Below are 27,944 nucleotides of genomic sequence, written 5' to 3' on the forward strand. Positions count from 1 at the left end.
TGTAAACAGGAAGACTAGGCTGGTGTCTGCTCCGTCGCTGATTGGATGACTGCTTTGACCGGTACCAAGGCAACAGCAGACATCAAAAACGCTATTGGTGGATTTCGCAACATGGGCGGGGCTAAGCTAGTGACAGTTTAGAGAAAACTTTGTTAGCTACCTGCTAACTTTGCTCCATCGTCTGTTGTTGGGAATGTTGCCAGATGGAAGCAGCCCAGCAGAAACCACCGAAAGGTACTATTCCGTACACTGAGAATTTCATTTATGCTTGTATGTGAACTTGACGCGGGTCATTTATAATTATTTGCAAGACCGCTGACTGGTCAACCAGCTGATAGCCAATGATATTTTAGCTAACGCATAGCTGCCTAGCTACTAAATTAACCACTTACAATGATTATCAGGCACCAGTACTTTATTGCTGCCTAGTTGTATGGGATTGTTGTTGACTTCCTGTGTGACGAAGTTGTATTTAGCATTAAATGAAGATACGAAGTATGATGATGAGGACGGCTGGCAGCTTATTGCTAATGTACATGTTCCTTCTTTCATAGCTGACACCAGCCTTTTTTTTCCCACTCACATTTCACCCGGTTCCTCACATGACTTTACACCCCTACTGTCTCTAAGTCTACCCAAAATGTAACCGTATGTTTGGGCTGCATGTGCAGTTTTTTAAAGGACGGAATCACACTTTTTCAAGAAGGTTTAAAACAACAGTCAGGAGCCGAGATGAACATCGAAACAGGTGTTTTCTTGCAATAATCATTCCTCCTATATTACTGGCCATTAGAAGATCCCTTCCTTATCCAAAATTCGCAACCCCCCTTCTGTGCAAAATTTACTTAAAAGTTAATCTGAAGCTAATATGAAGCTTCAGCCATCCAAATGAGTCAAATCAAGTAGATATCTTTCAACGTTAGTCTTTTAGTGCCAAAGTCTCTTTTTGTTACTATTCTTCCACCTATGCTCAACAGGGAAACACAAAGAGGGAATTTGAAACTAAAAAGACTGTAAATGTGTACTGCTGGAGACGCAGTGCTTTTGAAGGAGATCTTTTAGCAGCCAGTATGAATAGGAGGAATGATTACAGTAGGGAAAACCTCTTTCAGTGTTTTGTGGTCGTTTTAAGGGTGACTTGAAAAATGGCGAACCTATCTTTTAAGCATTCTTGCCTTACAGTATGGACTGCCATGGAGAAGATAAAGAAGGAGATTTTTGCCAGCTGACTGGTTCAGTAAGCACCCCATTTTCTTTTAAAGCATATAAATAACAAAAATAGCAGGCATTAATGACAACTGACTTCGTTGGCAATTAATTGTAATCAATAGGATTTGTGTTAATCTATGTTTTTAGGTGCTGTTTAACAGCAAAAGTGCCATGAGAGCACGATTGCAGCAGTTTGTGGAGGAGAGGATGCAGACCACCATGGTATGAAGTGATAATTCATTGACAGCTTATGCTCTTAACAACATAGAAGAGCTTGTTTGCAAGTAAATAAATTATGTTGTATCCTTAAACTTTTTCCCTGTAAATATATGAACACATTTTCATAGTGTAATGTTTTATTTTTAATGTCAAACTTTAACTTTGCAATGTTACTGATTATTAAGATTCACAGTCTGTTTTAAAAGATTAAGTACTTATTTGTTTCCACCACCTATTTTTGTATTCATACTGTGACTGTCTCTTTTCCACTGTGAACACACTATAAAAACCTGTGTAGAATTGGTCTGTACACTCACTTTATAGGAACACATGTGCAATCTAATGCAATTATATTGACAAGTGTACATTTCAACATAATTCACTTCAGTACACCACGACAACTCAATATGATCTCAATAATAAACATAAAGGTAAGTTTCATAAAAGTAGAATTTATGGCAGAGCACTTGTATTGGATTGCATTAGATGGCACAGATGGTCCTAAAAAAAGTGCTCAGGGAGTGCAGTTTATCTGGGACACAACTTTGGACTCTGAGGGATAATGTTCCTAAACCAGCATGCTGTGGGAAAATACAGTGCAATGCCTTTCCATGTGACCATATGTTTGCTTTATTGTTGTCTGTCTTGTAGCTCACAGGTGTACTGATTGGAGCTGCAGTTGCAGTCTCAGTGATTGGGATTGTGGTGCTCTTCCTTTATAGGAGATATAAACTTGCCCGTGAGTCATCCAACCCTTTCCTGAACTTCATATATATTCTAATGCTGTTGTGATTGATTGATTCAATTTGTATAGTTTTGTCTACCTCTAATGATTATTTTTTTCTCTTTTTCTGCATTTTGTTTTTTTGATTCTCTGGCAAGGTGAACAACAGTCTGGGGTACCTCATTATCGCTTCAGAAAAAGAGATAAAGTGCTCTTTTATGGAAGGAAAATAATGCGAAAGGTTTTCTCTCTTTCTCTTTTTGTCTCATTCACTCATACATGAACATTTACAGCCTGAAGGATTCATGTTTGTATCACATATATTAATGTTATTATTACTAATATATCATTATTAATGTAGGATTATTATTATTATTATCATTGTTATTATTAACTGTATGTATTTGTGCCAACAATTATGCTGTTGCAGTCTTGAATGAAATATACTCCACTGGCTAATATAATCACTAAAGCTCCAGTAGTAGCTCCAGTAACTTCTTTTTATAATGCACCTTAATACAGTAAGATTTTAAATTACTTGCATGCATTTAGCTTAGTGCTGAATATAGATCTTCATTTATTCAAGCAAGTTTTGAATATATTTTTTCTCCACCTCTGTCTTCACTAACTAGGTGTAGGCTTATTTAGGTCAAATACACAGTGTCTTTTTCTGTCTGCAGTTAAAAAGAAACACAGCACATTTAAAATTTTGACTTTTTCTTTTTTTTTTAGGTACAGACGTTGTCCTCGATTCCTCCTCCCTCCTCCTCTTCGGTATCAAAGCAGCCACAGCGCATACGCAAAAGAACCAAAGTTCTAAGCATAGCTCGCAAGTATGCTCATTTAAAAAAAAACATGAAACATTTCTTCAGATTTGCTTTGAGTCTTGTTGAATAAATTGATTAATGGAATATCTTAAATATTTGGTTTCGTGCCTCTTAACAGAATCCTGAGGATACGTAAAGACCCTCCCACACTACAACCTAAGGAACCTCCTCCCTCCCTCCTGGAGGCTGACCTAACAGAGTTTGATGTGCAGAGCGCAAATCTGCCCTCAGAGGTCCTCTATATGCTGAAGAATGTCAGGTGAGTGTGTGTATGTGTGTGGCAGACATACAGAACTTCTTTTGAGGTAACCTTTCCCATTTTCATAATGTGTTTGTGTTCTGCAACTTGTTATAGGGTCTTAGGTCACTTTGAGAAGCCCCTCTTCCTAGAGCTGTGTCGCCACATGGTGTTTATTGAGTTGCAGGAGGGAGAAGGTCTCTTCAGGCCAGGAGACGATGATGACAGCATCTACGTGGTCCAGGATGGACGACTCGAGCTCTGCATTCATGAGAATGTACATGTTGATTTCCAGTTACACACACGCCCACCCTCTTTTTCTTTTTTAAAAGACTGATTCAGAGTGTGTTTCCAAGTTTCACAGATAAATTAGATTTTGTCATATAGTGGTTCTTGTGCACTTGAATCACCAATTTCAATAATTTATTATATACAGTGTCATTTGATCCATTGTTAATATAGAATACACTGACCAGCTTCAAAACATGAAAAATATTTTAGCATTTTTAAAGGTCCTGTTGTTTGGAAAAAAAACGGAGGGAAACTGGGACACGTCATTGTGAAGTCAGGGTACTCGTACACGTTACGCTATGAAGTGACTGTCATAGATTATCCTGACAGATGTGTTGTGAACGTGGCTCTACTGTAAAGTTTGAATGAAGAATATTCAATGTATTTGCGTTTCCCTGTTTTTTAGGATGGCACAGAACCAGTTGTGAAGGACGTGCTCCCAGGAGACAGCGTCCACAGCCTGCTCAGTATTCTGGACATCATCACTGTGAGCTTCTATTTCTCCTCCTGTCCACACATCAGACTCGCATCTCTGCTGAGTCCTCTTTTGCACCCTGATCTGTCTGTTTCTCCTCTCCACTACTTTTATTTCCACTCATTCTATCTGTATGTCCAGTTCAACTCAGTTTGTTTATCCATTACCGCTATGAATAATGAGTGTGGTACAAATTAAATGTATTATTAATTATCATTATTATTATTATTATTATGTCCCTGCGTGTCAAGTAATTAATTTATATATTATGCTCGGAGGTGTGGTTTGTTTTCTTTCCATTTACTTTGATGTCACACTCAGTTTTGCTCATCCATTCAAATGAAAGTTCTTATTTTCAATTTTTTTCTCAAAACGTCCTTACCTATAGCTATATCTTGTGGGATTATTGATTAGTCTGAATGTTAAAAAGAGAAAAAATGAATAGATAATAATTTTCTTTTTTCAGGCACACATATTGCTGTTGTGAACGGATTGTAATTTACACTAATTGACTAATTTAAATTCAGAAAAATTAAGAAATCCGAGTATGGAAAAACATCTGAAATTCTGCCAGTGTCAACAAACATTTTCACATCATACATACATCATCATACATCCTAATACTAAGCACAAGTTCATATAATAGAATTGAGAGTTAAAAAAAAAAAACATTTATCCTGAGCTATTCTCAGTATTGGTTGATGGTTGTCATTGAAGTCAGAGATGGAGATGAGGTTTTTTCGTGACTGCACCCTCTGTCTTTGCTTAAATAATTTTCTTTTCTCAGGGTTATCCAGCACCGTATAAGACTGTAGTGGCACGGGCAGCAACTCGCTCCACCATCTTACGTTTACCTGCATCAGCCTTTGAGTCCGTGTTTAAGAAATATCCAGAGACGCTTGTGCGCGTCATTCAGGTAACAGATTGTCTAACAGTAAATATACAGGGTGTTTGTTTATCATTGAGGCAATTTTTCCACCCTCTGAAACATACAATTATATAAAACAGTCATTTTGATCTAATTTGGAAGTAACTACAATCTGATGTATGTGATCTGCTCTGTTTACTTCACTGTGTTGCAGATAATCATGGTTCGCCTCCAAAGAGTCACCTTCTTGGCATTACATAACTATCTGGGCCTGACAACAGAGCTCTTCAATCCGGTAGGAGGGAAATTAATTAGTACTCACACATTTATGTATATGCACACTCAGTCATGCAGAGAGGCTCACATCGGATACCTAAGCACAATTTATACATACACAAGCACTGAGAGGCACACACACACTGTCACACACATGCAAGCTAATTTCACACAACATTAAGCACAGCATCATAACACAGTCCTTCATAACGCTCAGTGAAAATGATAAAAATGATGATAATCCCTTCTCAGAAAACAGGGAGGGCACTATCCTTTCAACCCGGCTTGCCTCTGACTTTATAATATTTTTTTTTCCCTTTTTTCTTTTTTGAGAAAATATGTGAAAAGGTGTTTATTTAGCCAATTCCTAAAGGCTTTAAAATATTTGTATTAGTCATAAAAAAATCATAAAGTCTCTAAACATCATCAACTACATGTCACTTCTGAACTGTGAATGGATGGATTTACTTTAATTACTTTAATTCATATTTTTTAATTAATTTTTTTTTTTTTACTTATTTCAATAAATAAATGTACAAATAAAAAAATAAATACATAGATATATGTTCATATGTATGTATCATTGCATCCCTACCTAAAATGTTTTGTTTTGTCCCAAACCATCTGTCCACAACTCAAAGATCTTCAGTTTACTGTCATAGATGACTAAAGAAACCTGACAACCGACTAATTATCTAATCGATTAATCAACTAATCATTGCAGCTCTGGTTAACTTTTTTGTTGCTTAATTGACAGGAGAGTCAGGCGTTGCCCTTGTCCAATGTGAACAGTGTGATGGCAGAGATCAACTCTGGGAAGATGACTCGCCGTTTGCACTTCCAGGACGAGTTGCCTGCCGGGACCTCAGAGAGCCCCACGGAGACAGGTCACACTTTCGCACACAGTTTAAAATTGCGCTTATTTTGGTGTTGAGACTGATCAGTGCTGGCACTTCACTTTTACATTAAACAGATGGTGTAAAGGACAGCCCTTCAAATAACTACAGGAAGCCGCGATCCATCTCGATGCCCGCCGACTGCGCTGGTAGGTCACTGTCTTGAGTGTCAGCAATCACCAAAAGGCCGTATTAATTTCCTGCAGAATGATCAGAGTCACTGATCTGAAAGCAAGGACACACAGACATACTTAAAGTCATAATCCTTCTCCTTTGTCCTGACTTACAGACCTGAACATGGTTTGTGAACGCGCCAGAGTCACTATAGATGAGACTCCATCCAGTCCCGTTGCTCACAAAGTAAGACCCCCTGCCATGTCACCTCTACACACTGAATCACAGGGTGGTTGTGTCGATGTAATACAAAATGTATTACATCCCAGCTCCCACTGTGCTTTCAACCACCGATCACACTCACATCATTCAGCATAAAAGTGTTGTTTGCTTATGATGTCGCTTGTCATGTCGTTACTCATAAGTCACTTTCTTGTGCCCGTCTCCGCAGTCCAATCTGAAGAAGAGTGTGATGATGCAGCACACACCCTCAGAAGTGTTTCACTACACAGACAGTGGGGGGCAGTCCGATGCCATCTACCTCAGCAAGAGCAGCACAATCCTCCAGGCTGCTAAGAAGGATCTGTTGGGTATCATCCAGCTGCAGGTGAGAGTTTGATGACAGAAAATGAACATCAGCTGGTGTGAATATTTTGTTGTTGGATAGATTAGGGTGGCAGGGTTATACACAATACACAATACATCAGGAGAGATGAATGTGATGATATAATGAGCAAATATTCTAAATATTTTTGGTTTTCTGTTGCAGGATCCCAGTCTACTTGAGGGCAGAGTTACCCTCCACCACGTCAAAGCTGGTTCTGTGGTGGCTCGTCAGGGCGACCAGGTTAGAACAACAACTTACAAAAGCAGGGTCACTTCTCAGTTTCGTGACACTTAAGTTTTAAGAAAATGGTTCTTGCATTTTCGGAAGTTAAAAAAATATAATGAGGTCTATGTCACTCTCTGGTGGCTTACGTCAACAAGAAAATAATTTTTGCATTTAACATGTTTTGTTCAAGTGCAGCTTCTGTCCTCTACCGTAGGTTTTAATTGGCAGTATCAGCTGGCAGTATCAGCTGCTATTTTCCTCTAACTGTATTACAAAGCACATTTTGACACAACAACCCTCAGCCACTTATTTGAGATAAAGGCCTGATCTAAACCACACAGGTAAATTAAATAAGACCATCAGCTTTTTACAAGCTTAAGGAAGTTTGGTTCGTTCACATGCATGTTTTCTGAGTACTTGTAATCTAATGCAAGACAACCATTTTTATGTATTGTATCTCCATATAATTGTGCTGTGAGGAAAATTAAGATAATGTATAAGTTAATCAAATTCTGACAGTGTTAAACATTAAAAGTTTAAGAAAATGTTTGTTTACATTTTTTTAAATGGCTCTTGTGAAATACACAAAATATATTAATTGAGATTAACAGTTTAACTTTTTATTGTTTAAAATACAATAAGTACATTGCATGTTGATTTCAGTCAAATTTCCGATTTGACAACCAATCAATGTGACCCAGTTGCACAACTGAGTTTTCACCTTCAGACTGTTAAATCTTTCCTCTTCTCTCCTCTCTGTCCTCTCCCTGCTTTAGGAGGTGAGCATTCAGTTTGTGATTTCTGGCCTCCTCCACGTCTACCAGCGGATGATTGACCGCGAAGAAGACACACGTCTGTTTGTGACGCACCCTGGAGAGCTTGTCGGTCAACTCGCTGTCCTGACAGGAGAGCCTCTCATATTCACTGTCCGGGCCCAGCGAGACTGCAGCTTCCTCTCAATCTCCAAAACCCACTTCTATGAGTCAGTCACATAGACGCACACATAAGCACACCCTTCCATGCAGAATCATGTATTCAAGACACGTAGTCTTCTGCAGAGTTAAAAATCAATTAAATTGGATTTTTGTCTATTTTTCAGGATTATGCGCGAGGAGCCTAAGGTAGTGCTGAATGTTGCTCACACGGTGGTGAGGAGGATGTCATCTTTTGTCAGACAGATTGACTTTGCTCTCGACTGGATGGCTGTAGAAGCTGGCAGGGCTGTTTACAGGTATTCTGCTGAGAACCTTGATAAATGGTCTTTGGGAAACAAGTTAAACTTTATAGACATTCTTGCATTACATGTGGGAGCAGTTAATTATGTTTGATTGCTTCCAAACAAGTCGCTAAGGGACGCAACTCAATTTTAAAATTTTGGTTTTGGATTTGCAAGATTTGCAGATTAGCAAACAAATTAAAGTTATCTGTATATTTTTCAGGCAGGGTGAGAAATCAGACAGTACTTTCATAGTGCTGAGTGGTCGACTGCGCTCTGTAATCATGAAGGAGGACGGCAAGAAGGAGCTGATAGGAGAGTATGGACGTGGCGACCTAATTGGAGTGGTAAGGACCATAAAGGACAGATGGTGGATAGTAAGAGAACTACTAGTGTGCGCACTATTTTAAAGGTTATGGCTGTTGACTTTCTATTTTTTCTTTTCTTTTTGTCAACAAATCTCATGTGCAGAGCCAAACCAACAATTAATTCTACTTACAAGTATTGTGTGTGTGTATCCCAAGCCTGATAGATTGTATTACTCTGCTGCAGACCTCTGTTGTTCAATAAACTATTAAAATTACATCTGATCCAAACCGCACACAATACACATAATGCTTGTAAGTGGGATGAGTTCTTTATTGGTTCATCTCTGCATGGGATTTGTTGATAAGAAATAATTGATAAGAAAAAAATATAGAAAATCGTCAGCCTTATGCTATAAAATTTAAAGGACCAGTGGGTAGGATTTTGTCACATTTAGTAGTGAGGTTGCAGATTGAAATCAACTGAATAGCCCTCTCCTCACCCTCACTCTCCCCCTCCAAGCGTGAAGAAAAAAACACTGGCCATGAAAGCACACAAAAACCGAATGCCAGTGCTGTTCTAATTTTCACTTTGATAACCTTCCCCTCTTTGTTGTAGCCTTGCACCATAATTCAGACCAAAGTCACTTTGTTACACTCACCCATTTTCCCATCAGCTGATGTGGGTGGTCTCTGTCACAGAGCTTCTAATAATACCTGAGTTGATGGATGCTATGGTTACTGTTACCTGAAGGTGGGAAGTGGATATAAGATTGTCATGAAGGTGGCTAACATTCTGAGACATATGTAGCTCCACTGTGTTGATGTCAACTCTGGATGATAAGATGAAATGTTATTTGTAGATTTATTTTTCCTTTTCTTGAAAGTAGGGCACAAAAGTCCAAGACTTAAAAGAGTAAAACACAATACTCATTTAAAACCTTAAAAAGTAAAGTACTGTCTGTACCATAGTGCATTATTTTATGTGTTGTAATGATTAGGAATGATTGGGGTTTCTGTTTCGCCTGGGATCACCTTTTTAGTTTCCTGACCAAGTAAACATCATGACGTGTCCTTTGTTTCTCTGCAGGTGGAGGCCCTGACCCATCAGAACCGTGCCACCACAGTGCACGCCGTACGAGACTCTGAGCTGGCCAAGCTACCAGAAGGAGCTCTCAACTCCATTAAGAGGAAGTTCCCCCAGGTACGGTGAACCTCAGGTGTTAAATTCGATTCAGCTGATGTAAAAACACTTAATTTTTTGTGGATGGAGCGTCTATGTGTAATGACTTGATGATAATGGGGGAGTAAAGGGTTCCAAAAATGTTTTGCCTTTTTTCCCTTTTTAAATATAAAATTAAAATTAACCTAAATGTACAATGTGCTTTTCAGGTTGTCACCAGGTTAATCCACTTACTAGGACAGAAGATCCTCCAGCAGGTCAATGGTCCTCTGACAGGTGAGTGTCTATAATGTTTGGTTTTGGCTCATCCTGTTTAAACACATCTGTTTACCCACTGCATGTCTATACTGACTGATAGCTAAAGATAGGACTAGGATAATGGTGGTTTCAGTGTTGAAGGATATGTTTTACTAATGATGTATGTATATGTATGTCCCCACCAGCTCGCAGTTTGGCTCTCCACACCCCTGGTAGTAAATGGGATGCAGGAAACCAAGCCTCCAACCTCTCCACAGTGACAGTCCTGCCTGTATCAGAGGAAGTACCTCTCACTGCCTTCACCCTGGAGTTGCAACATGCGCTTCTTGCCATAGGTAAAAAAACTTAAACTTGAAAGTGATGTGTCTGCTCATCTTGTATTGTAGGTACTTCCTGCTACAGTATAACAGCTCTGGCTTCTCCCAGTAGAATTAATTTAAAATGCTTTGTTTACTTTAGTCCTTAATTTGAACTGAGACTGTGCCCCCAGGACAGCTCCTTTCCCTATGGAGCGACATTAAGAGGGGCGACAAAATTGGGTTCAGCTCAGTGTGAATCTCTCAGGGTTGGCTGGCTTCACTGAGCCTAACATTGGCCATCCTGGATACCCCTTATCTCAACGCTGGTTATCAACTAGCTCAGTCAACTCAAGCATTGAACACGTTTATGTGAAAGAGGCGGGATTGTTAATTAGGAGCGACATTGTCAGAACCATGAATAAATGACATGACACGATATAAAACAATGAAACCAGTTTTCTCAGTTAGCGACAGCATAAATTCATATTCAACGAGGTAAATTATATTAAATAACTACAATAGAATAAGATGTAGAAAACACTAGAAATATTACATAATAATTTTAGAAGTAAGGATAAGGCTTTAAATACACGTGGGGAATGTACGCGATGTATTTTTAGTATAGAGAATTTTTTGCTTTTTTTGGATGAAGAACAAACTGTGTCATGCACATTAAAAAAGTTCAAAGTAATGTCAGACTTCCAAAGCAGAGAGGAGAGGAAAAGTAGTTAATGCCTCATGAGGTCTATCTGTTGCATTTATAATGATGGGTTTGGTTTTTATTTGCATTCATCACCACACAGTCACCTCGTGTTCTTCTGAGCTGCAGTGATGGAATCAGAGTGCATAAACATCAAAACTGTCAGCTATCCTTTTAGGAATTTTACTTTACTCAGTTAAAATGCAGCTGCAATCATCATTATGTGTTAAGTGTCATTAACTCTCTTTTTTCCCCTCCAGTTTTAAAACCTGGGTGGGTGGAAGCGTGGAACAATAAAATTATTCTACTGACATATAAGAACAATATATAGCTCTTTTTTCTTGTCACTTATTGCAAACTCAGAACCTTTGACTATGTCAGGATCCTGAAGGAATAATGATATGGTGTTTTTTTGGTTAGTGGTTGTGCTGTTGGCAGGTTTTTCCAATCCTCTGAGGTTTGCAGTTCAGCATATGAATTCAGCATGGTGATTTACCCCGATTAAAAGTGAGCCAGCCACATAATACTGGTAAACCTGAGTTAAGCCTTATGTGTGTGTGTGTGTGTGTGACTAAACAGGGGAAAGGGTTAAGTGAAGTAGGTTTTCTCTCAGTGTAACTTGTTTTAATGTTATATTTTGATTAAAGACTCTATATTGAACTATTCTCAACAAAGTGGTGCATGTTCGCCATTCAAATGTTGCAGTAGAAAAATAAAGGAAGTTACCTTAGGAGTACTTACTTATTTGTATTTATTCCTATTGAGATTGCAGATAAGAACACTTTAAGACTTGTCAGCAATCCAAATGAACTGGATTTAGCGAAGTGCTTCGACAAGACATTGACTGTAACTGCTGTGTGATCTTTTACATGAAGGTCCCACTCTTCTGCTGACCAGTGATGTCATCAAACAGCGCCTTGGAGCTGCAGCGCTGGACAGGTATGTGTCATGGCAGATTGAAACTGGAATGAGCATTTATGTTAACTAGAGCACCACCCAAAGTAATTCTATAAATTATAATCTCTTGAACAAACATCTCAACATCTAGTCTTTTCCTCTGTCATATAGCTGGTCAGTTGACTTTTTTCTTTTTCTTTTAGCCATCTCCCTTTCTGACTCACTCATTAAATTCAGTTCAAGTATCCTTTATTGGCAAAATAGGAAAATGGATCTACTCAGCCTGCCAGCTAAGTAATGCCTTCTGCCATTAATGGACTGCTTTTCCTCTTCAGTGTCCATGAGTACCGTCTGTCCAGCTGGCTGGGACAACAGGAAGACCTCCATCGCATTGTTCTTTACCAGACAGACTACACACTTACCCCATGGACCCAGCGGTGCATTCGTCAGGCCGACTGCATCATTATCGTGGGACTTGGAGAGCAAGACCCTGCAGTTGGGGAGGTGAGGTGTTAGGGGTGGAGAAAGTTGGAGATGGGAATCAGTTGCAAAGATGGCTATGTTAATTATTATTGTCAGTATTGATTTAAGGTGTAGAGTATTTTTTACAAATGGCCATCACAAATCCCCAAAAGCATAAGGTGACGCCTTCAAATTACTCGTGTCCAACCAAGAGAAGGTATTATTTTTAGCTCAATTTAAAATTATGTAACACAGAGAAAATTGGAATCAGCAAATGCTTTGGCAAACAGCTGACTATACATTTTTCAGCCTTTTGATGTGATGATTTCTCTTTCCAGAGAAATCATCACATCAATTATTATAAATCGAGCTCTTGTACAGTCTTCAGTCTGTTATCAGGTGGAGATCTTGGTAGAGTAGATCTCTATCTGATGGTCAACTCTTGATCATTATGCTCTTGAATCACGGTCATGCCCACCGACTTAATGGTCACACAGGCTGTGAATGGTTTGCATTTGACCTTTTGGGCATACAGGGAGAAATGAGAAAAACGGTGGATGGATGTTGTGAAAGAGGCGGGTTGGAAGGGAAAGGAAGTTGAGCTGATGAAGGAAAGACAGATAATTGCCTTCACAGGGAAAATGGATATAGAGAAAAGAAAGGAATATATATACCCATTTAACAGGAGATGGTCAGAGAAATGGAAAAATGGATCAATATTTGCTCAGGCACAAGAATGAGTCATAGCTCGCACTTGACTATTATCTTTCAGGGCACACACACACACACACACACACACACACTCTCATATGTAGACAGAGACCCTCTCTCTTTGCACACTAAACGTTTAGCAGATGGCCTGTTGACTGAGTGGATGATCTGACCTTCCTTTCAGACAAATTTAGCCTTTTTCTGTAAGACTGCTCATTCTGGGGAATCACACTTAAATACAATTCTCAAATTCCCAAACATGACCGTATAGGTATATTTCTGTACAAGTGGTGATATTGTGTTCACTTAAACCTACTGTAGTCTCTAATAGTTGTCAGTCTGCAGTTTTTTCTCTGGACTACAGCCTCAAAATCCCCCATTATTCTGTCTGTAATCTGAAGAAAGAGAGTGTAAATGTTCTAAAACATCTGTTCTTTATGCCTTCCTGTAGCTGGAGCGTATGTTGGAAGGAAGCGCAGTGCGTGCCCAGAAGCAGCTGGTGCTGTTGCACAGAGAAGATGGGCCCCCGCCCAAAGGAACTGTAGACTGGCTTAACATGCGAAGCTGGATCTCCAGACACCTCCACCTCTCCTGTCCTCGAAGGGTTTTCTCTAAGAGGAGCCTGCCCAAACTGGTAAGGAATGGAGAAGACAGCCACAGTGTTATTTTCTTTCTCTCATCTGCAAATCCAATTGATTTCCTCATTTGCCTGATTTACTTTATCTTCCTTTTTTTCCTTTTTAATTATTTCACCTTCTCGCCATTCTCATTTCAGACTCTCATTTAATCTTTTCTCTTTATTCACCAGCTACTCATCCATTCAGTCATGCTCCATCTTCTCACTCCTTTTCTCTACTTTTAATTACAGTCATCTCCCTTTTTTTCAGTTGGAGTTGTATCAACGTGTGTTCGAGAAGCCAGCAGATCGCCACTCAGACTTCTCTCGTCTGGCTCGAGTCCTCACTGGCAATGCTATTGCCCTTATTCTCGGGGGAGGAGGGGCCAGGTAACACTCAACCCTTTGTGTGTCTTCCCAACCACTCTAAAGTTCATAGTATTCAAGTCATTGTATACTGTAATTTAGCACATGAATGTTTAGATATAACAATACAGTTCACAGTTTTTCAAGTATTTCTTAAAACAACAGTTAGGCACCCACATGAACATTGAAACAGGTTTTGCTCGCTGTAATCATTCCTCCTGTTGATACATTAAAAGATGCCTTCAAATGTGTTTACAACGTAAGTGATGGGGGACAAAATCCACAATCCTCATTTTGACAACAAATGTATCAAATTCTGATGAAAGGAGTCACTATTTAACGGAATTTGAATATAATATGAAGTTTCAGCCATCTGAGTTATCAGTCAAAATCTTTTTAGAAAAAAAATCCCTCTTTGTGTCTCGACAGTCTTTTCCTGTTAAGTTGCAGTGGAAAGATCAGAACAAAAAGCAGGAATCTGATACTAAAAAGATAATAACTTTAAGGTTTTGATTGGACTTATATGGACAACTCAAGCTTTATATTAGCTTCAAGTAAACTTTAAATACATTTTTGCATTAAAGGAGGACTGTGGATTTTTGTCCCCCAACACATTGAAAGTGCATTATCAAGGGATCTAATGGTCAGTATGAACAGGAGGGATGTTTATAACAATACAATCATGTCAAAGTTCATTTAGGCACCTGACTGTTGTTTTCAATTGAAGACTGAATTGAAATCTTGAAATTGACAAAATCCTTTAATTTTACTGTCGACAGTGTATGCCTATATCTTTTTTAATATAACAGATACTTTATCTCTGCATTTCCATCTTCTTTCATTTTTATTTCTCCACCCTTCCTATCAGGGGCTGTTCCCAGGTGGGAATAATGCGAGCTCTCTGTGAGGCTGGCATCCCAGTGGACCTCATCGGCGGCACGTCTATCGGTTCCCTGATGGGGGCGCTATATGCTGAAGACCGTAGCCACAGCCGCATGAGGATGAGGGCTAGAGAATGGGCAATGGTGAGAGTCAAAGCAACAGCTATTTATTGAAACTGCTACCTATTCTTAATTGACACCTGTCATGTTAATAACCCAAATACTGCAAGAGCCTAATTTCCACACCATCATGATAATTCCTTTATTTTTTTTAAAGCCCTGTATTGAATTAGCTTACAGTGAAACACTGATGCTTCCTGACCTTGATCAAACATCTTCAGGATGTTACATAACATCTGCTGGCTGCAGAGCTTACGACCAACAGGGATTTTCTTCTCTTGATGACATCATTCTAATCATCTCCAGAATGAGGCTAAATAATTGTGACAAATAAATGACTTGAGTGTGATCATTTAGTGGATGAATAGTATTCTGTTTTGTGGAAGCGAATCAGATTTCAACAGCTCCACTTGCTCCAGTGTCTTATCGAAGAAAGGAATATATTAAAACTGTGTTTTGCTTTGAAGCTTTTCACAGACTGTTAAGAGTCTGTCCTTGTGAAGGTGACTCCAAATTGTTTAATGCGCACTTAACCATGCTGTGCTAATTAACTATCATAAATAATGGCATGGTGTTGCACATATAGCCCCGGATGTTTGCACCTGTAGCTCATGAGCAGAATCTTTTTAGTTGTGATATGAAATTCAAATACTTAATACTAATTCTTAAATACTGTGACCATCCTTTATCATCCATTATGACTAATTTGAGACACCTGCTCTGTATCCGAGTTTGCAGGCCGAGCATGTGGTAGGATTTGTCTTCGTCACAGTGTGTCCAGCCCCTCCTACTCCAGCTCCGTCCTTGGTGCTGAACCTTCACTGTAGAAGCATCTCGCAGAGCTGCTGCTCCATAGTTTCACACTAAAAGAACCACTGTTGTAATAAAATGATTTGTCCTTTTGCAAAGTAAGGCAGAAACAATGAGAACAGGACAGTTTGCTCTGTTGAGATGTTTTTTTTTATGAGGAATGAATTGATCTTTTTAAGATTTTTTCAAATCGCTAAGAAAAGCATGTGTAGGTACTTCTCAGGCAGAAACCTGTTGTGTACACCTGGAGCAAGCGAGAGCACCCACAATAAAAATAAGCCAAAACCTTGCAAATTTTGTTTTACATTAAATGAAACCCTTTTCATTTTGATCGCTGAATGCTGCTTTGTGCATGAACATTGTGCAAAGGAACCATTCAACCTTATTTTTCTCCTGCAGGAAATGACCTCAGTGTTCAAGAAGGTTCTGGATTTGACGTACCCGGTCACCTCCATGTTCTCTGGTGCTGCCTTCAACTCCAGCATCAGCAATGTCTTCAAGAGCAAACAGATAGAGGTAGGTGAGATCCCCTGAAGCCCCGGCCAATAGAATGAGAAGAAGAATAGCACAGAGATGACAAATAAAATGAAAAGATTGTTTCAGCTGATTAAGACACAAAAACAGTCATACAGGATAAGTTAATGTGTCATCTAAGCCTATTATGTTGATCTGTTTTGATGTAACCTTTTGTGCATGCAGGACCTTCGGATCCCGTATTTCAATATTACAACTGACATCACTGCCTCTACCATGAGAGTACACACTGATGGTAGGTACAGAAATATTAAGTGTCCTTAGTTCTTGTTTGCTTAAAGGGTCAGTTCACACAAAAGACAAAGAAAAAGACCTAAAATAGTTTCTATCCATGCAGCTAGTTTTCATTTTATGTGCCCAGCTTTTCTACCTCTGACATCTTTGCCACCACTGTCCGCACTGGTGAACTGACCCTTTAATTAGTTTCATTGATGAATTCAATTTTCTCAGTTCAGGTCGGTTGCGTTCAATTAAATACATAATTCTTAAGTAGGCATAAAATATTAAGAGTTGCTTGTATGCTTTTTGAGGTTCTCTGTGGCGGTATGTCCGTGCCAGCATGTCTCTGTCTGGGTATCTGCCTCCTCTTTGTGACCCCAAAGATGGACACCTACTGATGGATGGAGGCTACATCAACAACCTGCCAGGTTTGCTTTTGAATACTTAATACCTCCCCTGTCAGATTCTTTCTCGCAGTGTCTTAGTGTATTTGCTCAGTTGTGTTCCTTCATGCCTTTTTATGCCTCCGCGCTGGCAACGTTGCCTGAGGCATCATTTTTTCAAGTTGTCTGTCCATCCCATTTTTGTGAATGCGATATTTTGGCAAATTTGACACAAACGTCCACTTGGACTCAAGGATGAAATGAGTAGATTTTGGTGGTCAAAGATGAACGTCGCTGTGACCTTCACAAAACACTTTTTTGGCCATAACTCAAGAATTCAGACACTAATTATGACAAAGTTTCACACTAATGTCTAATAGAATAAAATGATGAAGTGATGACATTTTATATCCAAAAGGTCAATGTTCTGCAAAAGCACTTTTCTGGCCACTATTCAACACCATAATTCAGGAACAGAAGGGAAGAATGTGACCATATTTCACATTTGGTCGGATACTGAATTGGTGACATTAATCTTGGGTGGCCACCTGGAAACTGTGTTGGTTGCTTTTTTGTCTCAACCACGAATATTATGAGTCTGGACAGACATGGATTATTTCTAGTTTTTAAAAAAACAACTATTTTACCTTCTCTGTATTAGTAATGTGTGAGTCATGAACAAGTCCTCATCTCCATTAACTTGTTCACTGACTCGCCCCTCCTACCTGCTACCAGCTAGCTAATGCACACTGCAAAGACGAGACACACAAGTGTCAATCAATTGTCAAGTTAATTACTGTGTTCGCGTAGCCCTGTGAGAAAAACAACCACTTTGGCATTTGTTTCAACTCATTACTTGCTCTCTCAGCCCAGAGCCCGCCCCTTGCCTTCAGCTATCATAGTTACCTGACTATAACTCCAGTTCTATGAGTATGTGTGGAGTCTCCAGAAATCACTCACCTACCCACAAGTTCCATGTACAGTCAATAATCATCAATGAATTTTGATTTGTCCCTTTTTAATGACTCATTTCACTATCAGAATTTGATCTATTCTGTTTGATAACATTTGGAAAGTCTAGAAAAGCCACACCAAAAACTCTCTTTTTCTCCTGTCCCACATTTTGATTCTGTTTCCACCTCTTCTCCCAGCTGATGTGGCGCGCTCCATGGGGGCCAAAGTGGTGATAGCTATTGACGTGGGCAGCCGGGATGAAACCAACCTCACTAATTATGGCGATTCGCTCTCCGGCTGGTGGCTGCTATGGAAACGCCTCAACCCCCTAGCTGAGAAAGTCAAGGTAATGGATGGATTAAAAATAAAGGCACAACTTACTGCACGAAGATGTGTTTTTAAAAATAAATGAGTCCTATGAATATCAAATAAGGCTATTTTTGGAGCTGTTTTTCAATGAAACATGTTACCTACGCTTGTGGACTTAGGTGTTGAACATGGCCGAGATTCAGACTCGGCTGGCCTACGTCTGCTGCGTGAGGCAGCTGGAGTCTGTGAAGAACAGTGACTACTGCGAGTATATCAGACCTCCAATTGACAGATACCGTACGCTGGAGTTTGGCAAGTTTGATGAGATTGCTGTAAGTTCAAGGATGGCAGTGTCATCTATTTTGTTTTCTCACAAATCTTTGCCTCAACTGTAGGTTATTTGTTACCCGATCATGAATTATAACAAAACTGTTGTTGATGTCAGTAATCTCACACAAAGTCCTTCATTTTCTGGCCAACAGTCCAGCAAACAAATATGTGATTGTTTGTGTAATTTAGGAGGTGGGATACCAGCATGGCAAGACTGTGTTTGACGTGTGGACTCGCAGTGGAGTGGTGGATAAAATGTTGAAAGACCGACACCAGGAGGAGTTCCACAACACCCAAAGCAAGAACAATGTAAGGATGGAGGGAGATGAAAAACATATGGGAATGCTGTTGAGAATATATGACAAGAAAGCCATCAGGGAGAGTTCATTGCAGAGCAACTGTAGAGTTTGGGCTTTTATTCAGTTTCTCCATATGATTAGATTATAATGAAAATTATACAAACATAAATGTATCCACACCTACAAATGCATTGCTAAGGTTAAAGAATTTCTAAAATGCTTGCTCTATTTTCATTATCAATTAATTTGCTGATTATTTATTGATCAATTGTTATGTCTAGGAGATGTCAGTAAATTGTAAAAAAAACCCAAAAAACCTCATAACTTCACTATTTTGGCCAACCAGTAACCCAAAATGCAAAGATACTCAGTATACTGTCATGAAAGCATCAATTTGTAACATTTACAAAGCTGAAATCAACTAGTTTTGGGCAGTTTGGCTTAAAAAATGGCTAAAAAAAATGATTGAATTTTATTGATTGATTAATCTTGCAGCTCAATAGTTTGCTCAATAACTGCTCTGCAAAGCTATTACCCAGTTGTTCCAAAATAGGCAGTTAAAGCACTCTCCTGATCAATAAACATATATTCAGATCTGGAGCTAACGCTAATGAAACACTCCTTATTCATATTTAATCCATAAAAATAAATCGACTATTGTAACACATCTCTATGCAACTAGACATTATGTTTGATTTCACAGGAGTATTAATGAGTAGCTCTATATTACACACTCAATCCAGATAATAGCAAACTCAAATCCATTGCTAAGTAAAAATATCCACAATTTTGTATACATATATTCTTATCAGCTTGATGATAAAAATTAGGAAACTATTAGGTTTACTTATCTAAAAGGTCTTACATTTACCAGTAAACATCCCACATCTGCTGAGACAAATTTCACATCTGCTTGGTTTTGCTCATTATCTGCCAACTCATTTGCATACCATGTATGTTTAATAGAACGAATGGTTATAGCTTTGGCTACGTTTTCCCCTCTTGTGTTATTGATCTCCAATATACATGCTCATTGTTAGCTGCATTTTGTTTTCAACAGCCTCATATTTTAGACTGTGGGCTACACTGCTGTTAAAGTAATAACATTAAGACTATGAATCAGTCTGCTCTTAAAGTACAGAGAAATAGATTTACCTTGCACCAGATCGGGCCCTTAGCAATGTCAAAGGAAGATAAAAGACCAACTAAACAAGGGGGGGAGGGAGAATGATGGAAAAAAAAGATGAGATATTTACCCCCGAATCTGATCAACAACATGAGGAGGATGAAGGGAAGAATAGTATGATTGATGATTGATTACGAAGAGAAGGATGGAGCTACAGTTATGGTTGCAGATTCAAAACAATCCTTAATAATGTCTTCTAAATAAATCCCATTTTATTTAAAACAATAGCCATCCCAAATAGGCAGTTGATGAGGGCCTTTCTATTTGCAGATGCTACTGTAGGGTGCAATTCTCAGGGGAAAATGGTGCATCACCTCCTGTGATGGATTCTACATCCTAAATTCAGATGGCAGAGAATTTTAAACAAATGGGGGAGTTTGTGGCTAAAAAAGAAGTCAAGATTCTAGTTTAAAAAATGCAAATAAGGATTACAAGATGATACATCTCAGCAATTAGGAAAGGGTAAATGCAACAGGTAGAATCACTGCAGGTGTCCCTGAAGAACCAAAACATACACATTTTATCATGAAAGGTTTAATGAAATATTTCATCATAGGATAAGGGTGATCACTCAGAACAACCTTGTATTGATTGGCAGTGACCCGTCCCTCTAAGGGAGCATGCCAGCAAAATGCCCTCTACAGCATACCAGAGACACCAGATCACTTCACTTAATCTTTATCTTGACAATTAAATAAGTATACAAATTAAAGATATATACATACTGCATTCACACACATTTTTACAATGACGCCTCAGATATAAAACACTTGTGAAAAATATATGTAATGGAGGCAGGATATTTTCACAATTTAAAAAAAACAAAAAAAACTTTATTGTCCAAAATGACATCAGTGCAGTAAACTTAACTGGCAATTTAATAATTATAAATAATAAAATACACAAATAGACTGTATATACATAGGATCAAATGTACATAAAATGCTGCCTTTATAAATGTTAGGTTGGACTGGGCTTGAATGAAAAATGCAGATGTTTTCACAATGCAGCAGTTAGGTGTGTAGTGCATCTGCACACTATGGCTTACAGCAAATGAAGACAGAGAGAGCTTCTCCTCAGAAAAGCTGCTGGCTGCTATTTATGTTTTCATCAGTGTATGTATGGAGGAATATATAATACTGTAGCGTTCTAACAGATGAGGTGTTAACACCTGGCAGCTGGTGAAGTCATAGCACAATTGGTTCAAATGGCTATAATCTGCATTTTGTATAATAATATATCAAATAACAATGTGTATTGAGGTGCGGCTCATACTGATGAACCTACATAGAATTATCTCCCGATCAACCGACTCTGCAGCTCCCCTCGGCTTTACAGAGCTCATTATTTAGCTGTCTGGCTGCAACTTTACTGTTTTTGTCACCGTTCTCATAGCGTTATTATCAGTCACAGCAGTCGGAGAAAAATGTCTAAAAACTGACTGTACACTACCTGCTCAGCACCAGATGGTAAAAAACACAGTTGGCGACTAGCTGGTGAACATAATCGAACACTTAACAGCTTAATAGCCAGATATGTCCCTCAGGAGTTGGGAGAGATAAAAAACAGAGCTAAAGGAGGGTCAATACTGGACTAACAGTCATCAGATGGACGGAAACGTGACTCTAAATGAAAGCATCTTGCTCCCTAACGGCTGAATGTGTAATTAACAACTATTTCTTGCGGCCTATTTAATGTGTGTGTGCGTGTTTCTTTCAGGTGGTGACATGTCCCAATGCTTCCTTCACTGACCTGGCAGAAATCGTGTCCCGCATTGAGCCTGTCAAACCTCCTCTGGTGGATGGTAAAACCAGCAACACACACTCCAACGCTCTCATTCACACCTGCAATCATACGTTTTTTTTTTTTCTTTGAAACACATGTACACATTGAGGGGAGCAGAAGGCGTGCTATTACTGTTTCTCCTCCATCTTTCCTGTGCTTGCTGTTATTTGTTTTTTGATGAGTTTCCTGTCATATTCTATTAGCAATTGAATCTGTTTCACACAGAGGAGGAAATGGATAGCTGAATCCCCATTGTTGAATAAATTATGTGTGTACACATGATGGTAGCTGTAAGATGATAATGGAAAAGTGATCATACTCAGGGAAATTCAGTGTCACAAATGAAGCATTTTCAAAAAAGTTACAGATTCAAATTACATTTAGAAACCATGTTTAAAGCAACCGCTGATTGTGATGTTTTACAGATCTTGCATCTCCATCATCCTCCTTTCCCCCCTTTCTATTTATAAACTATTCTCCATCCATCACTTATCAAACGACCCTGCTTGACTTCACACATTCTTTGCTTTTTCTGACTCATCCACCTGCACGCCCACTTTCAGTTGTCACCTCTTCCACACTCCACCTTTTCCAGTTATTCACCCACAATGTGCTTCTTTGTTTCCTGTCCTCCACTCCTTCCCTTCATCAGAGGAGTCAGAATACCAAACTGACTATGAGGAGGAGGCAGTGGAGAGCGCTCTGTCTGACATGGAACTGTACAGTCGCTATGGAGAGCACACTGAAGGGGAGGAGACTTTTGACACGGTGCGAACCTCTGGTGATACGGGTGGACACAATGAAATATCTTCTGCTAAGTACAGCACTTTTTTTGTGTCTAAAGGCTCACTCAAGGAGAACTCTCATTCTGTAATTTTGCGTTGAGTTGTCAGCAAAGTTTTTTGTACTCTGATATTATAGAACGAGACTTCTTCTTGAGAAAAAACAGACAGACTTGATCAAGTGAAGGTAAAGAAAAACATTTAATTTGTTTGTAAGGTCCTTTCCATAATGTTGTCACTTATAATAACAATCTGAGCCTGTCAGTGGCAAAAACAAGTACTATTGATGGATATTGACAGGACACTGTTGCGCCAATGGATTACATTGCAGTCTGTTTTGTGGCTGCCGGCTGAAGTGCTCCCACTCAATACTGGACCAATTTCAAAAATTGCTGTCACCATTAGTCACTTAGACACAAAAAGATAGGAAAATAGAGTCTATGTTGAAAAATACATTAGTTTGTAGTCATTGCATTTTAGTCTAAAATGATCTTCTCTGGGTAAAATACAAACCTTGACATTTTCACTATTATTGGGCACTTTTTCTTAAATCCAGACTTCGGGAAAGTAAAGAGATTCTTGCTGGCCATTGTTCAAAAGAGATAAAAGCTCATCTTGATGCCACGCCAATTCATGCTTTAAAACAGGTGATCAATAATACCATAAAATCTACTCTAAAATGTATTGCAAGGCCACCTAATTCATTTAAAATGATATTTTACCTCTAGTTAAGAGCCAGGACCCGAGGAATGGCTACGACTTTCACTAGAAAATAGAGATTTTCTGTAGTAAGGCCAAGAGTCAAAAAATGCTTGAATAATGTTTCACAATAGATTTTTTTTTAAAAAGTGATAGCATATGCTACCTGATCTATCTTCTTTCTATCAGCTATGAAGGAAATTGAGAGCTGAGTATCTTTTGGACTTGCTTCACAAACAGTAGTAGTTTTGAGCCATATAGTGTTTAAAGTCCCGCTCTGCTCAAAAAGTGTTTTTGATTGAGGTCTGATTGTCGCCTGACTGTGGTGTCTGAGCTTCACTGTGCAGAGTCAAGTATGTGCAGAGTTTGACACTAGAGGCTGTTTTCACATTAATTTGCCAAAGGAGAAAAGTTTAAGGGGTGAGCCTTTGAGCATGAGCATCACCTCCTTTTTGCTTGTTTAAAGAGGAGCAGGTAAAGGTTTTAACAGTCATCACTGCCAAATTGAAGGTGAATAGCAGAATTTTTCAATTTAATTTTAAGAGAAATTCAGGTAATTAATCCTTTGAATTAAGAATATCCAACAGAAGATAACGATGCTGTATAAATAACAGAGTGGAAACAAAATTCTCAGTAGGCAGGATGATGCATTAACAGAAACTCAATTTATTGTGCCACATTCAGTCCTCTATAAAAAAGTTAAAAATGCTTTACAATTTAAGTTGTGTCTGATATATTGTCACTTGATTCTCAGGATGAAGAACTGGAAGGGAGATGTGTACGCCGCAATACTTCACTCACCAGCAGCTACCCTCAGTCACCTGCCATCCTTGAGCGTCCACAGGACGTCCCGTCAAACCATGATGCCCTTTCCAAATAGTCCAATAAGTGAAGACTGGTTATATGAATTCCGCCCAAACCTGCATATCTTTGCTTCATTTCACCTTCCAGTCTGTCACACATAACACTACCTGCTCTCTCATTCTGACCGTGAGACTGTCAGTAACGGTGATTACCATTTTGCCCTCTGTAACCTGGCCTCGTTAGCTGTTTGGCTGACATAACAAATTGACAAAAAAAAAAGAAGAATACAGGCAGCTAGTATCACATTTACTCAGCTGCATGTGCTATGCATTCCTAATCTAGACAAGCTGCACATCACATTATTTCTCATATTGAGATAGTTGAACAGTAGCTTTACATGAATCACACCAGTACAGTGGAAAAAGAAGACAGGAGAGGGGAGGAGATACTATTTCCATGAAATATTTATTACATGAATGCAGGTGAAGCATATGAATCTTTGTTGATTGCACGTTACAGATTTGAGGAGTTTGAATTTGATTTGAGGAGGCTAAAGGTCAGTCCACCCAAATTACCACCCAAAAAACATTTTCTCCTCACTAGCCACGCAGATAGTTTTGATATGATTTGGGACACTCCATCTGAGTTTTTCTGCCACCACCCTAATACAATGTGCATGGAATGCGTCACAAGTAGAAATGACTTCACTTTAGGGATTATAAGCCAAAAAGGTTGGGAACCACTGCCCTGAATAACCCACAAAGCACACTAGTTTGTTCAGTTGACAGCAAACCTGTTTCTGATGAGGGAAACAATGCTGTTGACTTTTTTTAGATGTAGTTTTTCTTTTTATTGTGAACACTACAAACAAAATTGCATTCACCTCACTTGTATTGGGGATGGCAGACATCTCAAAGAGTTGGGCAAATAAAACAAACTATCGGCTAAGTTAAGTAAGTTAAATAAGAGAAATGTGTATTTTTATATATAATAATTTGGATTAACTGACTCTAACAGGCTCTCTTTTTCTTCATCTTAATTCAATACTTACACGCCCGTATGTACATTTAAAGTTATTAGTGGGGCATTGAAATGCTTGTCAGATTGCTTCAGAACCCCCCCCCCCTCACGTCTTTGTGACATCAGATTAGCGGGAATACTGTGGGTTCAGCTGTCTCTGCAACTTTCAAAACCGACAATCCAAAATTCACACCCACTTTATACAATGATCGGCCAGCTGTGTGGAGATGAGAGAGGACCCACAGTTTAAACTTCTCTCTAGCTCTCTTTTTTCTTTCTTCACACAACCATTTATGTCACTTTTCATGCAAATAAACAAGTACAACACTATGAATACCCTCCAGACTGACAATATGCAGCGTTATCGCTGTATTTAAACCTGTATTTAATCAGGTCTTCCACTTTTCTATGTCGGCTGACTTTTCAATCCACCTCCTACTGTGGCCATTCAGGACATTTATAAACACTTGATGTCCTATTTTCTGACATTTTATAATCAAACAGCACATCGAACAAGCACAAACTGATCCTAATAGTGGCCTCACACTGTGTGAAAGTGTGTTGGCCAAACAGATAGCGGACTAAATTCACAATCCTCATTTAGTACAAATCAAAGCATTCGAATATTCAGTTAAAGCTAAAAGACTTTGGCAGTCTGAGTGAGCCAAATTAATCTTTGTACAGATGTACAATATGGGCATGTGAGTATTGAATTGTTGTATTAAGATAGACTTGAAAAAGTTTGAACCTATCCTTAAATATTTTGTACACTCAGATTCTCACCAACACCTGCTTGCCAAACACAACTGATGTAAAACACAAAAAGGGAGCAAAACAAGTAGCACATTCCGAAGCCATGGCCGTTAGCGCAGCTTTTGTTGTACCCCGTGTACCTCGTGTGCCAGGGACATGGAGGCAAGTAATGATCGCAATCCACTTCAAAGCACTAGTTTCCCTCCTGGCTGACGAGAGAGCCCCCTCCCCCCCCATCTGCTTTCTTGCTCGAATCTATCAGACACAGAATGAGCAGCAGACAGTGTGGATCTGTTGGATGAACTCAGAAGCTCTGCTCGGCTATTTGCAGCAATAGAGCAGTTCTTCACTTTGTGTAAGACGTTATTTGACTTGTCTAGACCATTTTCAGTCAAATTTTTCTTGAAACAGCAAAAAAAAAAAAACAACAAACCAAAAACGTTTGGTTTTGCATGTGTAGCGTACCGTTAAGATGATCGAATATTTTTAAAATACATAAATAATAGTCAATAGTGAATAATTAAATGTTATATGTCATATTTAAGCCAAGAATGTATACAACCTCAGTCCCAGATGATTTTATACAAGTCACGGCAGCTGGACAATCATTCCAGAAATGCAACGCAATGCACAGTTGAACTAACAAGTTTATAGCCTTGATTAATATGCCTCTCTGTATGACACTATACTGTTGTTATAGGGTTAACTTCCTAATAAGAACTAGGGCAGCAACTAATGACTATTTCTTTCAACTAATAGATTAAAATTATGATTCATACAATTTGTAAAATGAAAATATTATCTTATTAATAATTTCCTGAATATTTTTTTTTTGTCTGACCAACAGTCTAAAACCCAAAGATATTCAATTTAATAATAATTTAAGACACGGAAAAGCTACAAATCGTCACATTTGAGAAGTAGGAACCATGGTGCAAAATGCAAATGTATTGATTATTAAAATAGTTGCTGATTAGTTTTTTTTTGTTGTTCAAGTTATGAATTCAGCTCTAATCAGTGTTACCAGAGCCTGACCCATACTAATATATTCATTTTAAAAATCAGATTGCAATACTTGATTTTCTTTTTTTTCTCTTTTTACATAAATGCACAAAAAGATTTAATGAGATTCCCTTGACGTAGTCTTTTTTTTTTTTAAAGGAGCTATGACCAAGATATGTATTGAGGGAGATGTCTTACAGTTATACTCGTGATGGCAACACTGTTTCTAAACTACCGCAAACTTATCATATCCGTCAAAATATCAATATACCTCACAATAAGCTAACATCATCCAGCCAATTTATCTGTCAGGCTCTAAATGTTAGTATATCAATGCAACTTTTTTCTGATGTTTTCTTCCCACTAGATGTAGCACCATGTGAGCCTCACTGTATGAAGCAGTGATCTGAGCTAATACTGGTACCGCAGCCTTACATGTGTAGACAGTTGGAGAAAGCCTGTGGTAAACACTATGAGGATCCCATATGGTGTTGGCTAAATAGAGTGTGGACAGAATGTGTGTGCGAAGTGGAGATAGGAGAATGTTACTGTTTACCAATGACGTGATGGTGTTTGCAGTGGTGTGTGTGTGTGTGTGTTGTTTTGTTTTTTTTGTACTTTTGGATGGTGTCCAAAAACCAAGCACAATGAATTGATATTGTCTGGCAGAATTCATGTTTCACTACTTTATGAAATGGGACATGGTAATGGATGAGTTGCTGATGTAATGTGTGGATCTGTGCCAAGTGAATGTAACAAAGCCTTAGCTGACCCCGACTGGAAAACAACCACTTGTGCCCTCATTTGGCATTCATTTTGACTATTAATGTACAACCACAAATGAAGTTTACCAATAAGCCTGTATACTGTGACATCAGATACTTGTCTATATTTGTTATTTGAGAACTATTATTTTAGATGATCAACTTCTACTAATAAACCACTGTTTTGATGTACTCTGTGTGTCTTTCATTTATTAATTTACCATCCGGCTTTGTAGTTTGCAGTTAAACAGAAAAGGGTACAAGTTAGTGCTGCAATTAACCACTATTTTCATCATTGATTTGGATCCTGATTATTTTTTCAATTGAT

The 27,944-nt window shown here is 38.7% G+C and overlaps 1 protein-coding gene across 1 annotated transcript; it reads left to right on the plus strand.

Moving 5' to 3' along the window:
- The first annotated feature begins 135 nt into the window (after positions 1–135).
- pnpla7a (patatin-like phospholipase domain containing 7a) lies at positions 136–27,779 on the plus strand. Its single transcript, XM_062434492.1, has 36 exons — positions 136–234; positions 1,183–1,237; positions 1,357–1,431; positions 2,080–2,167; positions 2,311–2,393; positions 2,885–2,985; positions 3,098–3,238; positions 3,335–3,494; positions 3,915–3,995; positions 4,771–4,899; positions 5,066–5,146; positions 5,885–6,014; positions 6,101–6,172; positions 6,313–6,383; positions 6,589–6,744; positions 6,907–6,984; positions 7,746–7,951; positions 8,069–8,200; positions 8,409–8,532; positions 9,581–9,694; positions 9,883–9,949; positions 10,117–10,266; positions 11,806–11,869; positions 12,163–12,331; positions 13,452–13,634; positions 13,888–14,006; positions 14,851–15,007; positions 16,193–16,309; positions 16,493–16,562; positions 16,858–16,974; positions 18,081–18,229; positions 18,372–18,524; positions 18,712–18,831; positions 21,727–21,811; positions 22,445–22,560; positions 24,028–27,779. Exons 1-36 carry the CDS (start codon positions 194–196, stop codon positions 24,151–24,153), a joined length of 4,080 nt encoding a protein of 1,359 aa, XP_062290476.1. The 5' UTR covers positions 136–193; the 3' UTR covers positions 24,154–27,779.
- Positions 27,780–27,944: the final 165 nt, after the last annotated feature.

Source organism: Scomber scombrus, chromosome 15, assembly GCF_963691925.1.
Source record: "Scomber scombrus chromosome 15, fScoSco1.1, whole genome shotgun sequence".
In the NCBI taxonomy this organism is placed as follows: Eukaryota; Metazoa; Chordata; class Actinopteri; order Scombriformes; family Scombridae; genus Scomber; species Scomber scombrus.

Excerpts from the sequence above, each read along its gene's own strand:
- pnpla7a (XM_062434492.1), top strand. The coding sequence starts at position 194 with ATGTTGCCAGATGGAAGCAGCCCAGCAGAAACCACCGAAAG. Across the intron at positions 8,533-9,580 it reads GTGGCGACCTAATTGGAGTG|GTGGAGGCCCTGACCCATCA; the intron begins GTAAGGACCATA and ends GTTTCTCTGCAG. Across the intron at positions 9,695-9,882 it reads TTAAGAGGAAGTTCCCCCAG|GTTGTCACCAGGTTAATCCA; the intron begins GTACGGTGAACC and ends TGTGCTTTTCAG.